General features: G+C 38.7%; 1 protein-coding gene across 1 annotated transcript in view; it reads left to right on the top strand.

The window, feature by feature from the left end:
• The window catches only part of DHX35 (DEAH-box helicase 35), an 844,978-nt gene that overhangs the window by 728,302 nt on the left and 98,598 nt on the right, over positions 1 to 18,078 (top strand). The window contains exons 20-21 of the mRNA XM_044090458.1: positions 11,025 to 11,096; positions 15,462 to 15,573. Of these exons, the coding sequence (XP_043946393.1) occupies positions 11,025 to 11,096; positions 15,462 to 15,573 (184 nt within the window). The remainder of the gene's footprint in view (positions 1 to 11,024; positions 11,097 to 15,461; positions 15,574 to 18,078) is intronic.

The raw sequence follows: 18,078 nt of genomic DNA, 5'->3' as shown, positions 1-18,078 counted from the left end.
GTTTTGTGCTAGATTTAACCAACGCACTATTAAGCGTCGGTTCAATTTTGCATTTCATTACTTTGGCCGAAGATTTAATTATATAATGCCGTTGGAACAGCCAACGACCGGAGTTTACAAAAAACGCAAGGAAAAGGATAGGCATCCGAGGTCCAAAACCGACGACGAGGCCTCCGTTAGGCCAGTCGCCGGTTCTCAGTGAGGTGCTTTCGCAGCCCCTGGCGCCTGCTACCTCAGAGCCACAGGCCGCTTCCAACTCCCACGTGGAGCCGACTGGTCCTCAGGAAACTCAAGGTATTGGACACTCAGAAATCATTCCCTCAGATGGGTCCGGAGCCGCTGAGCAGGCATCGGCTTCTGAGGGTGTCTTCAGACCTACACAACTATATGTTAAGCCATCTACCAGCTTCAAAGACAAAGGCTAAAGTGACTCTAAAGACAAAGAAACAAGTACAGCATTTTCCTACTCAGACTTCCATGCCTAAAAAACAGATGCTTAACATGGCCGAAGACCTAATTACTTTGATCAGGGGTTCCCATCCCCCTCCTGATAAGAGGCCTAGGCAAGAGACGGAATATGATTCTTCTGATCAGGTTTCTATTTCCTCTGATTCCTCTTCTGAACAGGATTATTCCATGCTTCCCTATGGGGACTCTGATGCTGAAGAATCCATTCCTTCAGCCTCTCCTCCTGAGGATTATTCTTTTGGGGAAACCCTGCATACCATGAGGGAGCATTTCCACTGGGAGAGCCAAGATTATTCTGAATCTAAGAAAAGGCTCAGAGACTTTCTGCTACTTCCTCAGCACAGACCCCTTGCTAATTCCTCCTGTTCTAGACATTGTAGGTGATGTATTTTCAGAGTTCGGCCTGTCCCCTGACTCTTTACCCCCTGCACCTGCTAAGCCTGACAGATACTACAGGGTCCCGGATTCTCATAAATTCCTATATAAAAACCCCGCTGCTGACCCAGAAACTATATCTCAGGGTCCCAAAGGGGTCAAAGCTTCCACTGCAAAAAACCCTGTCCCCTCTGATAGGGATTCTAGGGCTCTGGACAGATGGGGGATAAAAGTTTACACTTCTGCTACCTTGGCTGTAAGGGCTTTAAATTGTCAGTTTCATATGCTTAAATATCAGCAATATTTAATGTCACTGCTTAAACAGAAATTGTTGACAAATACTGAATGTTCAGAGAACAAGGAAATGCAGGATTGATTGCATGCAGCTGAACAAGTGGGAAAGCATACTTTGCAATGTGGTTATGATTCACTGGAGGCCTCTTGCAGGGCCGCTGTAACAGGTTCTGTTATTAGAAGGCATGCTTGGTTAAAGGAACAGAATCTGCCTGATCATGTTAAAGCAAAATTATTAGATGCTCCATTACAGCATGATACTTTGTTTGGTACTAAAGCGGAAGAGGTGTTGAAAAAAATGGAGGATAAAGCAAAATCCATGCAGACAGTTAAGGATTTCTTACAGTCACAGCCACCCAGATTTAGCAGAAACTGGCCTTCTAAAAATTGGTCCTTTCCAGTGTCAGACAGACCGCAAAGAGGCAGATACAGGCATCCCAGAGGCAGATCTCAGCCCCAAGGCTCATACAAGCCTAAACAATGGGGTGTTCCTACCTCCAAAAGCGGAGAAGACAAATCACAACCTTACAGGAAACAGTCCCAATGACTTTCCTCTGCCAGACCCAAGCACTTTTCTTTTGGCAGCCCTCTTAGGGGGAAACTAGCACTTTTTTCATCAAATTGGCAAATGGTTACCCAAGACAAATGGGTCTTGAACATAGTGTCCCAAGGCTACAGGTTCCATTTTCACACCCTACCAAGGTCAAAAGGTATGCCAGACCTGCCACACAATCAATGGGCAGAGGCACAAAAGCAAATTACAGCCCTCATGGACATGAGGGCTATTCAGCAAGTACCACTACAAGAGCAGGGGCAAGGATTTTACTCCAGACTTTTCTTTGTGCCCAGAAAGGACAAAACCTGGAGACCAATACTGGACCTGTCCATACTAAATACGTTTCTGGAAGTTCCAAAATTCAAGATGTTGACTCTACAGCAGCTACTGCCCATGCTGGGCAAGAAGGCTTGGCTCGTAACTTTGTACCTAAAAGAGGCATACCTGCATGTCCCAATCAGACAATCTTGCAGAAGATACCTCAGATTCATAGCTGGCTCAATGCAATACCAATTCTCTGCACTGCCCTTTGGCTTATCTACTGCGCCCAGGGTCTTCACAAAATGCCTGGCACCAGTAATTGCGTTTTGCAGACAAAGAGGAATTCAAATATATCCTTACTTGGACGACTGCCTTATTCAAGCAGAGAACAAAGACATTCTTCTAAAGCATCTGGCATTTGTAAAAAGACTACTAATTGGCCTAGGGTACACAGTAAACGAAAAGAAATCAAAACTAGTGCCCTCTCAAGAGATAATATTCCTGGGTGCAAGCTTAAATACAACTGCCCAGATGGCTTATCTCACGCCAGACAAACAAAAACACTTCAAAAAATTGGCAACAAAAACCCACTTATCTGCAAGGAAAATCCTGCAGGTCTTGGGTTTCATGGCATCTTGCATTCTATTAATTCCATATGCCAGACTGCATATGAGGAAACTACAATGGTATCTAAAAAGTGTTTGGACTCAGCATTGCCACAGCCTGGAGACAGTAATTACACTCATTCCCTGCCTACAACAGGAGTTTCGATGGTGGGCAGAGGCCTGTCACCACAACAAGGGTCTGCCATTCAGTTTACCCACAGCCAGACAGACACTGACAACAGATGCATCAGATTATGCCTGGGGGCCCATATGGCAGGAAAATGTATTCAGGGCACATGGCCTGCAAGCCAGATGCATCTTCACAGCAATCAAAAAGAGATGCTGGCTGTTCAAAATGCCCTGACAGCTTTCAAGGATCTTCTTCAACCAGGACAGCTACTGATAAAGACAGACAATACTACAGTCATGTGGTACATAAACAAGCAGGGAGGTACACATTCCTACCCCCTCTGCAGACAAGCAATGACCTTATGGGACACAGCATTGGCTTATCAAGTTCACCTGCAAGCACAATTCCTGCCAGGAAAAACAAATACTCTGGCAGAGGAACTAAGCAGAAACATCATGGATCCCCACGAATGGAAATTGGATCCACAAGTCTTCAGCATGATAACAAGGAAATGGGGATGCCCAGACATAGATCTATTTGCCTCCCGTCACAACTGCCAATTGCAGAGATTTTGCACAAGGATTTATCACAAGCAAGCATGGAGAGTGGACTCCCTATTCTTCAGCTGGAAACATCTAACAGTATATGCCTTTCCTCCACTGCCTCTCCTTCCCAGGGTACTTCTAAAGGTCAGACAAGAGAAGCCAAAAATTATACTGATTGCACCAGACTGGCCATGCCAGCACTCTTATCCAATCCTAAAGAGCTTGTCTCAAGGTCCAGCATGGATATTGCCTCAAATCTCTCACTTGCTGACTCAACAAAACAATCGGGTCCTGCACAGCCAACTCAGGACCTTAAATCTGGCAGCATGGCGGATAATGTAGCCATTCAGAACACTCCTCTTTCAAAAGCTGTTATGGATGTTATCTTGGAGGCCAGGAGGCCCAGTACCAGAAAATCTTATGCAGAAAAATGGAAGAGATTTTGTGCTTGGAACCAGGAGCAAGGCATTGACACGTGTGTACCAAATATCCCTCAGATTTTACAATACCTAACTGAGATGCTGAACAAAGGCCTTTCTTTCTCATCAATTAAGATTCATCCCTCTGCCATTTCAGCCCATTACAATACAGAACCACCTATCTTTTCTCATCCTTTAATAAAGCAGTACCTCAGAGGGGTCAAAAACATCAGGCCTCCAAGGAGAGCACTAATTCTGGCATGGGACCTCAATTATGTTTTGGAAAACTCACACTGCCTCCTTTTGAGCCAGCCTCAACAGCTGATATAAAATTCTTATCCTGGAAAACAGCTCTGCTCCTAGCAATAACCTCTGCAAGACGAGTCTCAGAGTTACAAGCACTCATGGCTGTGTAACCTTTTATCATTTTTCACCCAGACAGGGTTTCTCTGAGGACAAGCCCAACATTTATGCCTAAGGTGGTGTCCAGTGTGGCCCTCAACCAAACCATTCACTTGCCTACCTTTTATCCAAACCCACAGAACAAGGGTGAGAAAATTCTGCATTCTTTGGACATACACAGGCAGTTACACTTCTACTTGGACAGAACTAAAGCTTTCAGAAAGACTGAGCAACTTTGTGTCATATGCTGCAGGATCACAAGGAAAGGCTATCTCAAAACAGACTATTTCTAAATGCCATTGCATCCGTTTCTGCTATTTTCAACATGGCAAATCAGTGCATAAGGGCATTAGGCCTCATTCTACCAGAGCAGCAGCCACTTCAGCAGCCTTCCTTAGAGGAGTACCAACCAAAGACATCTTAGAGGCTGCAACTTGGAGTTCAGTGCACACTTTCACAAAGCACTACCACTTACCTCTTTACTCTAAATCCAGAGCAGGCTTTGCCACTGCAGTTCTGCAGGGCCTCATAGCCTCTCCTAATCCTATTTAGCCCAGCCAACCATCCTCAGCTTTGGGATTCAACCCAAGAGTAATGACTGCAACAGTGAAACATGAACATAGTACAGTTGTGTACCTACCATAAATGTAGATGTTCGAGTGTATTCACTGTTGCAGTCCAGGTTACCCACCCACCATCCCCCTTTTCTTTGCTGGGACTTATCTGTGCTTCTCTATCCTATACAACCTATGCAGTGTATTTGCTTGTAGATGAAGGAAATGTTATTTTTGTGCATACATACTTATTGGCATATTTTTTCAGCCTACCAATTTGGAGGCACCTGACATCTGGGGCAAGAAAAACTGAAGAAAATGGCATTGGCTGCATCTTTTGCACCCCTGGTGCACTGACGTCAGGAAAGAGGCGACAGCAACCGACGCTGGACCTAGACTTTGGAATTCTGGCCGACTACGGGTCGCCTGCCAGCAGGATAACCCAAGAGTAATGACTGCAACAGTGAATACACTTGATACATTTTTGGTAGGTACACAACTGTACTTTATGTGGTTTGATGTACACAGCTGTACTTTATGTGGTTTGATGTACATACTTTTACAAAGCACTATAAGCTTGATTTCCCTTGTTTCATACATGCATGTCTGTACAAGCACATACTCACTGGGCATCCTTGTTTTACTCCTCTCTTAACACTTATTTTTCCCATCCATCTGGTTATCATCATTTCTAGCCATGAATGTTCATAACATGTCTTTATTACTTTAATATTTTCTCCTATGCCATAGGCCACTAAAATCTGCCACATTGCTTTATGGCTCCCTTTATGAAACCTTCAGCTACTTCACATGGTATCAGTCTTAATTTTGTTTTCTTTCAGTTTCATCTCTACTACTACTTTCACTGTAATTAACATGTCTTTTACCTCTCATCCTTCAAACCATAAATCCACTCCCTTACTACCTCATCCAGTGCTTTCTCCATCCTTTTTTGCAGTATTTTCATAAATATTTTATAGTCAGTATTCTCCAGTGTTATAGGTCTTTGTTTTTTTTATATCTCTTTTCTTTCATCCTTTTTCCATATAGATTTTATCACTCCACCATATATATATCTTCTTTCATTATAGCTTCCTTCATCCATTCATTAAACAGTAAAAAAAAAACTTTCATATTTATTTATTCATCTCTATAACTTATACAGTGTAATCCTGCTGCTGATTCATTCTTATCTTCCTTTAAATATTTTCTGTTTCTTCTATTGTTATATCATTTTCCTAAAACAATCTTTATGTTTTCACAATTTTTTTCACTTTCCTTTCTTCTTGCCTATCCATATCCTCTTTTTTCATACATTGCCACTACAACATTTTCTACATTTTCCATAATATCTTTTTGTTTGTGTTTCCTTTGCATGCTGTCTAAGATAGCATTTATAGGTAAATACTAGACTAACTGTGGACCATTTTAAGTCAAGCTAATTTCCTTTAGCGAGACTGAAACCATGTACCTCTTGTCTGCGAGGTAAACACCTCAACCATTACACTAAACCACAACCCCTCCATCTTTTTTCTCATTTTTACTTCTTTACCTAAATGGGGGAAAACCTCATCTTTCTTTCTTTCCTTTAAAAAAAAATATTTGCATACGTAACATAATTTTTAGTTTTTCGCTATTCTTTCCACACATCTGTTTCTCTGTTTTCATTTATTTTGTTACTTCTTTGTTCTGCGTCTTTCTCATAAATCTGTAAAATTTATTCATAATTCTTATTTCTTTTTTTTATTATTCTTTATACTTCTAAATATTTAGTTTTTGTACTTCTGTCCATACACTATCCACCACTGTGTCTAATTTTATAAATGGTCTAATTGTAATATGATCTTTACACAATATTTCTTGTCTTATCCTTTCTTCCTAGTTTTTAAACTCTGCAGTTAAAGTGTTTATCCTTTTTCTCTCCTTTAATGTTTCACCATCTTCACTAATTCTAGCCCATATCACGCTATGATTTGAAAACTCTACAATCTGTACGTCCCCTGTTATTTCTTTCATGTATTAAAGTAAACAAAATTACCAATTTCAGTCTCAAAAATTCTACTTTTATATGTCCATCCTCTATTCTTTACTACTTTTAAATCTCCACAGTTTATTAATTCCCTTAACAGCTTAATATCTTGTCTTATTTTTTCCCCTTTCTTTCCTCAGGTTACAGTTAAAATCTTGTACCATCACTATTGACATATTTACTAACACAATTTTTTTTTGTTTATTCAAACAACTGTTTTCTCTCTGTCATATCAGTATACACATAAATCACTATTAATTGTATATATTTTTGTCTTATTCTCATATCACATATCACTACCCTTGCTGGTACTACTACAGTTACATCTAAAATTCTTATTTCTTCATAGTTGCGACTTTATTCTAATGGCCATACATTTGCCAGGCATTACGAGCTGAATTTGCTTTCTTATGAGAGGACGTACTTAAGGATAAACAGTTACTGAAAATATCTTATTTAAAAAAAAAACCTCAGATGGCTGTTACTCCTTTCCTTTTGGTTCTTCTTCTTACTGGTTACAGCTTGTGAACCTACTGCTGCAGTTGATGTTTTGCATATTCTCCAGGTGACCTCACTGCAGTGTTACACAGGCATATTCAGGTAGGAAGTCATTGCTTTGTATTCCCTCTGCACCTAGTACAAAATACACCACAAAGTAAGGCAGAGAATTTGTGAGGAACTCAGCATAACAGTTTAACTTTGCAGGGGTGCCCCACTGCCTCCCTGCTGTACTTTTGAGGTTTTGTCATTGTGGCTGGTAACGTATACAGTCTATCTAAATATTTTGAAAGATCCAAATGTAGACATCCACAAGGGTGATACAAAACCACTGACGCTGCACACGTTACAAGCTGCCATGCATGCACCAAGCAACAATCTCAGAGCAAGGTGGAAAAAAAAACTGAAAGCATCAATTTTTGCAGAGGGGCAAGCCCCACCAGCACAGCCTATGTGTGGAGATATACCCCCACATCTCCTGCTAATTACATATAATTAACTCAGAGACTGCACAATTCTCAGCTAAAGGGCATATTCCCCTTCATGAAGAATCGTCCAGTCTCGTACACACATTAAAACCTGTTGACCATCTGTTTAGTTAACCAAACAGATGTCTATAAAACCATCATTTGAAAAAGATTGTGGATACTAACATACTTATGTTGGGTTTGTGTCACTTTCTTCTTTGGTAGCAGAATATGGTCTTACAGTGCGGTGGAAAAGAGGTTTGGCTACATGAGGAAAGAATTGAGGAGCTTGTGGATTCGACACCCATTATGTAAACTTGGATGTTGTCACACCTGATATCATAGGGTGTATTTCCTGGTAGAACTGCTTGAAATCTGACATTGGTGCACTGATTGTGGCTTTAGATACTGCCACTACTTGAATCCATTGCAGGAGAAACACTCGGAGATCAGTCACTGCAGTTAGCTCCTCACCTTTTCTTACATGCTTGTGGTTTATTTTTTTATATTTCCCCCCTATGGCAGCTAATTTCATACCAGAGCTAAGACAAGGTTTAGTTACAGTGGATATAAAAAGTGTTCACACCCCTGTTAAAATGCCAGGTTTTTGTGATATAAAAAATGAGAACACAATAAATAATTTCAAAACTTTTCCCACCTTTAATGTGACCTATAACCTGTACAATTCAATTGAAAAACAAACAAATCTGTTAGGGGGAAAATATAAAAAAATACGTACAATAAGCTGGTTGAATAAGTGTGCACACCCTTAAACTAATACTTTCTTGAAGCACCTTTTGATTTAATTACAGTATTTAGTCTTCTTGGGTACACACTTACCATCAATTAAGGAGACTCTGATTAACCCCAAATAAAGTTCAGCTGTCCTAGTAGGATTTTCATGACATTTATTCAGTTGTCTGCTACAGCAAAAGCCATGGTTCCCAGAGAGCTTACAAAGCATCAAAGGGATCTCATTGTTGAAAAGTTAGGAGAAGGGTACAAAAAAATTTCCACAACATTGGATATACCATGGAGCACAGTGAAGACAGTCATCAAAAGTGGAGAAAATGTAGGACAACAGTGACGTTGCAAAGAACTGGATGTCTCTCCAAAATTGATGAAAGGACAAGACAAAAACTGGTCAGGGGGGCTGGCAAGAGACCTACAGCAACACTGAAGGAGCTCCAGGAATTTCTGGCAAGTACTGATTGTTTACTACATGTGACAACAATCTCCCATATTTTCTATATGTCTGGGCTATGGGGTAGGGTTGCAAGACGGAAGCCTTTTCTTACACAGAAAAACATCCAGGCCCAGCTAAAATTTGCAAAGCAGTACATCAAGTCTCCCAAAAGCATGTGGAAAATGTGTTATGGTCTGATGAGGTCAAGGTTGAACTTTTTGGCCACAATTCCAAAAGGTATGTTTGGCACAAAAACAACACTTCTCATTACCAAAAGAACACCACCCTCACGGTAAAGCATGGTGGTGGCAGTATCATGCTTTGGGGTTACTTTTCTTCAGCTGGAACTGGAGCTTTAGTCAAAGTGGAGGGAATTATGAACAGCTCCAAATACCAGTCACTTTTGGCCCAAAACCTTCAGGCGTCTGCTAGAAAGCTGCTGATGAAGAGGAATTTCACCTTTCAACATGACAATGAACCCCAAGCATACATCCAAATCAACAAATGAATGGCTTCACCAGAAAAAAAAATTAAAGTTTTGGAATGTCCCGCCATAGCCCAGACCTAAATCCAATGGAAAATCTGTGGGGTGACCTGAAGAGGGCTGTGCACAAGAGATGCCCTTGCAATCTGACAGGTTTGGAGGGCTTTTGCAATGAAGAGTGGGCAAGTATTGCCAAGTCAAGATGTGCCATGCTGACAGACTCCTACCCAAGAAGACTGAATGCTTTAATTAAATTAAAAGGTGCTTCAACAAAGTATTAGTTTAAGGATGTGCACACTTATGCAACCAGCTTATTGTATGTTTTTTATTTTTTCCCCCCAACATATTTTTTTTTTCAATTGGATTATACAGATTATAGGTCACATTAAAGGTGGGAAAAGTTTTGAAATGATTTATTGTGGTCTAATTTTTTTATATCACAAAAACCTGGCATTTTAACAGGGGTGTGTACACTTTCTATATCCACTGCATAAGTCAGATACAATGTACTAAGCATAAGTGCTTCCTTTCAGGAGAGACACCAGGAACTCTTGTCTGGTATGGTCAGGTGGCTCCATTAAGATCGTTTAATGGTACAGAGTAATACTTAAAGAAGCAAGCCTGGGACTACAAGAAGAAGCTTTTTAATGGCTTATAAACTTAAACCTCTGTGATGCGCTGCAAAACTGTATTATGAGCAAGGGCCCACTGTGTGAGCAAAGTAGAGGATGAAGCTCTTAAATTATTAACTATAATCCAACATTAATTTTGTTACATTTACTTAGGATGTTTACTGACAAAAATGTCATTAGCTTGACATTTACTAACTTGGATATATTTTGTCATTGTTAGTTAAGAGTGTGTAAACCGTTTACTGTGAGATGCTGTGTGGCTTTATTAGTTTGAGACAATGTCTGTTGTTTTCCTGACTGCATATTGCACCCATACCATGATTAACGTACATTTATATGGTTACTTATATGTGGACTAGATAAAATAGAAGAAGAGTGAAACCAAAGAACTAAATTAATGCCAAAATTAGCACACACAAAGCACCTTGCAAAAACACTGTTTTATTAATGTAGCAATCTTTTTTTATAACAGTAAAGTCTGAAACTGGAGTGAAGACACAGTAGACTGCTTTGTTTTTCTTTTCTTTTTTTTTTTTTTTTTTTGTTAGGCTCACTTCATGTTACTTTGTTTGTATAGACCTTCTCCTTTCATTCTTTGCTGGCATTCATAACTCCCTCCTTGCTCAGACTTACTGTGGGTTCAGGCAGAATGAGGAAGGACTTGGCCTTTCATCCTGAAACTAAAGATGTTTTCTGCCTTGTTTTGGCTCTGCAGGTGTTATGACATGTAGCACATAAAGCTCTGAGACTGCAGTCATTCAGCTATTATGATGTATAGATTATATGACATTGGAGACCTGCCTGCACTGCTGTGCACTTGACATTCTGTACCTTATCCATGTGGTCTCACTGCAGTATCACTAGGAGAGCTGTTTCAAAGGTTATGTTGTCTTCATCCCTTCGTTTATAGGCCCCAGGCATATAACTGTTTTTCCAGAGCCCTATTCATTGACGTTGTTTAAGATGACTAGACGGTTGTCTTTGTTGTTTTTGCCCATGAGCAGATTGTAAAAGTTCCTTTAGCTTGTTGTAAGTTATACAGTTTACTCAGTAACTGGATTATTCTTACTTAAATAGGGCAACAGCAGCTGTAATTAAGAAGCATCTTTTGTTTTGCAGGACACTTCGGGATGATTATGAACTGCATATTCATCCATCATCAGTTCTGTATGGTGAAAAACCTCCAGAATGGTAAGCTGTGCTATTCCTAGTGGATTTGATGGTGTTTCAGTTTTCCTCTTACACAGGTTGACATGATTAAAGCACACACTTCCTTTTTACATAGCTAGTATTTCACCCTACTTTTGTAATGGGAGGGACACTGACACATTGAGGTCTGTCATGAGATATCTTTGTGGCCTTCTGTTGTAGACTGGAGCTGAGTTTAAAAAACAGAGACGTCTGGATTTATAGCAGCTGCAGTGCCTTACAAAGTAACCCCACAGTTAGAACAGCTGCACTTACCAGATGACCCCAAAGTTATCACAGTGACATACTGAAGAACCTTGCAGTTACTTCATGTGCTCTGACATACTAGCTAAGTCTACAAACCAGGCAGTTACTTCCCAGATAATGCTGTAGTTACAGAAGTGACATGTTGAGGAGCCTTGCTGCTAGAGCAGCTATAATGAGAAGAGTCTGAAGTTATTGCAGATGGAGTGGTGTAACATTGAACCTTGCAGTGTCAAGAGCTACAGCTGCAAACCATAGAACTCTACATTTAAAGAAGCTTCCTTGACATAACAATCAATCCTGCACTTCCTTGAAAGTTGTTCACATATTATAATAAGAGGTGATTCTAGTAGATCTTGATTTAATGGTGATAATTTCCAGATGACATTCTTTGGTTGCAATATTTGTGAATTCTTTGAAAGTGGGTATAGCTTCATTCTTCAGATTTCTGGTTATAACTTTCCTCACAATTGCTAAAATGGACCATAAAAGAGGGTATTTCATTCTTTTAACACAAACAGGAATAGGGATATTAAAAAGAATTAATGACTTGGTTAAAACAAAATTGTCCCCAAATAAAGCCTTAGAAAAAGATTAATGTTATTCCAATAAGGTATAAGTAAGACACAGTCAAAGAATATGTGTTGCCAATCTGCTTTAAGCTCCTGTTTGCATCGCCAACAGACTTTCTTCTTTTTAAACATTAATTCAATTTTATGAAGTATGATGAAAAATCTGTGCAAGAATTTCCAAGTAAAGAGTTTCCATCTAAGAGAAGAAATTGGCTGTTTGCAAGATATTAAAAATTATTTTTTATCCTCTTCATCTGGATATCTGTTATTAATATAAGTAAAATAGTTCCAATAATTGTCATTGCAACTTTTCCTTTCCTCACCATTCTACATAATTTGGGTAAGAGACCCTCTCCAATGTGTTTTGTTGTATTAATAGTATTAAAAATTCAGTTAATTTTGGGATAAGAACTCTTACCCTTAGTTGCATCAACTTAATTTTACCTTCTGCATATTGTCTGCAAGATTGTAGATCCAATGGCATATCTTTGCTTAAATCCTATTTACTTGAGATATAATCAGCAGAATGCAGTTTTTGTTATTCGTTAATTGAAACCAGTATATTCGACTTTTTCTTTAAATGTAATCATTGTGTCTAACTTAGAAGTGAATATATTATTTTGAGTGTATGCTACAGAGAAAAGAATAAAAACTCATGCCTTATATGTTGGAGTTCTATAAATTAAATTTCTAAAGGTATTTAATATAGTAGAAGTAAAATAAAATCCAATTTTCTGGTGACTTTTTCTGAAATGTAATCTTTTAACAACCAATGTAAACTATTGTGTAGTATAAGATTATGATTAGAGTTTATGTTATGCTTAAATTTTATAAAAAGGCATCCTAGAAACTCTTTCCACCTGGTTGTGTAAATATTTACCCAAAGAGATATTGTTTTTATATATTATATAAAGACTATAATTCTGGGTCTGGTAATCCAATCCCTCCTGCTGTCCAGTCCCTTATATGATGATTTAAGGCAATTCTTGGTTTATTGGGGAACCAAAGAAATTTTTAAAATTAATGTACTAAATTCTTTAATACATGTTTTAGGTGGAGGTAAAGATAATGACTGAATAACATATGAGATTTTTGGTAAAATAATCATTTTGATTATAGATGGTCTTTCTTCCTTTGTGAAGAAAAAAATGTTCCGTTTATTTATTAGATTCTTTATACTGATTATGCTGTTAGTATAATTGTAATTTATTGTACTTTTAATGTTATCTGTTACAATTATTATTTTATTTTATTTTACATTTGTTTACCAGGATAGCCCGACTGGGTTGATAGCCCATTTTCAGTGGAGGCCCGGGGAGAAAAGCTCCACAGAAATGCAATCAGAAAAGTACAAATAAGAAAAATACATTGAGAGACAGATAAGACAGTACAATTAGGACAGTTTTGTTACATGAACTATCTAAAGAGAGGCAGAAAATGTTTAAAATTGTACATGTAATTACATTACAGTCTGGGTTTTCAATTAATACATACATTCAGGTACAAACTGCTGCCAATATGACTACATATAATAGTAGGTGCAAGATGAATGTCATATAGGAAGAAAGAATGATTTCTGGGTGTTCAGTGTGAGTGTACTCTAGCAGAGGGGAGTGCAACAGCACTTCCAGTTGTTGTTTAGGTAAGTCCTAAGAAGTTGTGTGAACTTAGTGGAGTTGGTAGTGTTAAGGATGTTTTGAGGGATGGTGTTCCAGACTTTGGAAGTATAGTTAGAATAAAGGGCATCTCCAAAGCTGTTATAAGATTTAGAGACTGAAAGAAGGGTTTTATCTGTGGATCATAGTGTTCTGAGGTTAGAGTATGGCTGGATGAGGTTTTGTAGTGCAGGACAGTTTTCTGGATTAGTAATGATATTGTGGGCAGTGGACATTTGATGGAAATGCAGGAAATAATTATCCCTAAATAGTTCATTTTTCTGTCTTTGACAATGTATTTATCAAATCTATCATTTATCGAATCAATATTGGTATTTATGGGTAGTATTTTTGTTTTGTTATCAGTAAAGGAGAGACCAGAATTTTTTGGAACTCATCCATTGCCTTAAAAAACAGCAGAAAGGGAACTGTCACTGTCACTCATTGTCAGAAGAATTTCATCAGCAAATAATTGGATTTTGGACATCAAATTTGTTTATGCTAATGCCTTTTATGTTAAATTTGACCTAATAAAATTAGCAAAAGGTTCCATAATTAGAGTGAAAAGCAGGGGTGAAAGAGGACATCCTTGTTTAGTTCCCTTCAAAATGTGTATTGAGTCAGAAGTAAAAGTAGCTATTTTAACATATTTTAATGTATGCATAACAACTGTCATAAAGATTTATAAGATGTGTAAAATTACTTGAAAAATTACATTCCTGTAAGATTAACAAAAGATATGTCCAGTTCACAGAGTCAAAAGCACTATTAATGTCTAGACTCATTAATGTTACGATTCTCTTTTGTTTTGTTTACATAGTCAATCACTGTGATTATTCTTTTGATAGTGTCATAAAAATTTCTATTTAGAATAAAACCAGTTTGATCCTCATTAATCATGGAAGGTAAAATATATTTTAATCTATTAGTATGAATTGCCATGAATAATTTATAATCTATATTTAAAAGTGAAATTGGTCTGTACGAAGAGCATTCAGGTGGATTTCTGTCGTTTTTAAAATTGGGGAGATAAGAGTGTATTTCTAGAAGGGAGGAACTTTTGTTTTAATTGTAGAAAAAACTTTGTGTAATATGTTTAAGCCTTCTTTAGGGAGTAACATTCAGAGTTATGGTATAATTCCATCATTATCTGGTACCTTGTTAGGTTTTAATTTGTTAATTTGAGTTTGAATTTCAAACATTGACACAGGTTTATCAATTAATTTCACTTGGTCATCAGGTAATTTATTTTTTAAAATTTTTTGATAAAAGCTTTGAGTCTGTCATTACATTATATTGATTGAGTGAAGGAGTGTTCTTGAGGCAGATGCTTGAGATATCCCCACTTTGGCTGTAGTAGGTCACTGAAAGATCCCTGTAGCTAATATTCCTATTGGTTAGGTACTCCATGACTCCCACTGGGCTTCAGATGAGGCTGACACATGTCCACAGTTTCTTGCATGGTGTCCTTATCAACAATGCACTAGTCTACATGTTGTTGTCATGGAGTCCATGAAATGTTAAGTGTGGCCTTATGACCCTGCATCTCCGAGGATGATGTCATGCATGACAACAGCAGTAAAAGCCTTCCGCAGATACACAATCACTAAAGCTGTAGCATCCCCTAACATTACCTTGTGATGTATGTCATTGCATGACATTTATGTTTTTCAGAATTGCTGATCCATTTTGTTTTGCCTCATTATCATACACTGCAGCTCATTGTAAGGTCATTAGCATACACTGTGACTGACCGAGCTTCTTTTGATGTCTCTGTTGTCACGCCTTGTTTTCTAATTTACAGACCTATGAACCAATGTAATAAACCAGGTTGGCTGCATCTACTGTTAATGTTTATTTGTGTCTTTTTGTTTTAGGGTTGTCTTCAATGAGGTAATCCAGACTTCAAAGTATTTCATGAGAGACATCACTTTGGTTGAACCTTCTTGGTTGCTTGAGCTAGCTCCACACTTTTATCAACAAGGAGTGGTAAGTACTTACCTCACTTACTTAATTCTACTGAATGACAGTTTTAACAGCTGTTTTCCTGCAGTGGAAGTTGTTGGAAGGTTGTTTTAAATGCCAGAACTGTTGGACTTATCACAAGACAGAACAGTGTTATTTATAGGTGTGCTCCTTTCTGTGTGTTATTGTTTGCAGTATTTAAATAGTTACTGCTTACTGAGGGGAAATGAGGCACAGCAGTTAGTGCTCCTGCCTGATAACATTTCTCCAGTTTGGGGCATTCTGTGTAGAGTCTGTGTGTCCTCTCTTTGTCTTCATGGGTTTCTAGTGTGTGCTGTATGTCCCTCCCACATCCCAAACATATGCTGTAGGTTAAATGTTGATCCTCCAAACTACATGCCAGGTTTAAGAAAAGGAGAGAGAGAGAGAGAGAGAGTGTGTGTGTGTGTGTGTGTGTGTGTGTGTGTGTGTGTGTGTGTGTGTGTGTATGTATGTATGTATGTATGTATGTATACGCGCGCGGTGCTGTGTGTCTACATGCGTGCATTTGCACGTATACGCTTCGTATGATGGACTAGCAACCCCATCTGGGATAGGTTTTACTGTCCTGCACACCTTGAGTGCCAGGATAGGCTCTGAGTCCCCTGCAGCCATGAGCTGTATTAAACAGGTAATCTGAGAATGAAGGTTACCATCTGATGTTTACATTTTTTGGGGGGAGAGGGGTTTCTAGGAGTGGTAGTTCTGATTGGCAGCCAGGTACTCCTCCACTTGCTCTTATTTTCAATCATGGTACTATCTCATCCTCCTTTACATTGGGACCAGTACAGGGAGGGATGGGGACCTTGAGAATCACTTGGTCTGGTGATGTCCCTCAGATGGAACTCCAATATCTGTGGGGAAGGGAATGGAGAGCAATGTGCTGGAGGTGAACTGGAGTGGGTGCTTGCAGTGTAATCCTATACACACAGGAGCCTTTTTCTTGGCCGTACTAAAAAAGCAGATGTTACTCAAATACAGGTTAATTCTAGTAAGCAGAATGTTCTTTTAGAAAGTCATGAAATATTTTTGCTACATTTTATTCCTCGCTTATGGAGAGAATCACCCATATTTTGAGAAGGTATATAAATAAAATGCAATCAAATGATGTTGTAAGAGCAAAACTGAACTATGTACTTACATTTTCATACAGTAATTCTCCTAGTGTTATGGATAGGGTGATGTACATGAGAATTTTTAAAAGAAAGAATTAAAGTTGGAGCATGTAAAGGTTTTAGTGTTTGCAGTTTTGTAGACCACAGAACTAGTCAGATGACAAATGAGGATTCTTTTAAACCACCACAGATTTTAGAGTGCTGTCAGAAGGCAACAGTCTACTCCCTGAAATGTTCATGTAGTCTCCTTTGTATAGGACAGAGCAAACATCTGTTACAAGCATGTGGATTGGAATGTCTTCGGGATATAAGGAATATCTCACTGGATACCCCAACTGTAACCCATTTCCAATAAAAGCATGCATCAAATCAGGTTTTTGTTGTGTACAAAATATGGGGTGAACATCTTTATTATGTTTCAAAAATCCTTTTACAGAAGGAAACCTGGTATATTTTTAGATGTAAAACCTTGCAGTTTAGAGGTCTTAGTAATGAGTTACAAAGAAAATATTTTTGTAGCATCTATTTATTTTCTCACTGGATACATTTTATTTGTTCTACCTTTTACGTTAATTGTACTTGTATAAATTGTCCAACTAATTGTATAGCCTTAGAATCTTGTGAAGGTATATTTGCCAAGGTGATATTTTTCTTGGTAAATATTTATAAAATTTTAAAATAAAGATATGTTTCATTAGATTTCAGAAGCAGAGACTCAACATGGTGCTCTATGGGGGAAGAGTGGTATAAACCAACCGCTTTGTGTATGTACTGTGGTGCACAGTATCTTCTTGATAGGAGAATATGGATCACAGACTGCTTGCCGTGGTAGGGCTAGCTACACAACAGTGTAAAATATGTTTGTAGGTGATTTGGTCATGTTGAATAATGTCACCAAATATGCTTTGGTATTTGCCAGTGATAAGTGGGTTGAGGACCCAGCCTACTCCAACCTGTAATAGGGATCCATGCTAATGGTAAGAGGGGAGTAGGTGCTGCTTTTGGCCAGCGTGTGCTTGCCATAAATCCCAGCAGCCCTGGGTCAATAAGTTTCTGGCCAGCAGGTGTCCAGTTGCCCAGCTTGAGTTACCTGGGATAACTCTGTTCAGTGAAAGCTGGATGTAAAACCAATCAACCTGCTAAACATGAATAAGATATGCAACACTCAGTGTAGGTTCACTGACATGACACAGCTTGGAAGTGAATGCCATTATGGTAAGGAGGGGGTTGGATATCGTATGTATCCAGGAGACAGGATAGAAGGGCAATTCAGCAAAACCACTTGGTGTGGAATCCAGAGTCATGCTACTCAGGAGGAGGAGAAGGACACGCTAGAAGTGGTGTGGGAATTGTGGTGAGGGAGAAGCTTCAGAAG

This window comes from Protopterus annectens, chromosome 12.part0 (assembly GCF_019279795.1).
Source record: "Protopterus annectens isolate FY-2018-M chromosome 12.part0, PAN1.0, whole genome shotgun sequence".
Taxonomy (NCBI): Eukaryota; Metazoa; Chordata; order Ceratodontiformes; family Protopteridae; genus Protopterus; species Protopterus annectens.
Note: the sequence above shows the minus strand (reverse complement) of the source record. Positions and strands in the feature narration are given on the sequence as shown.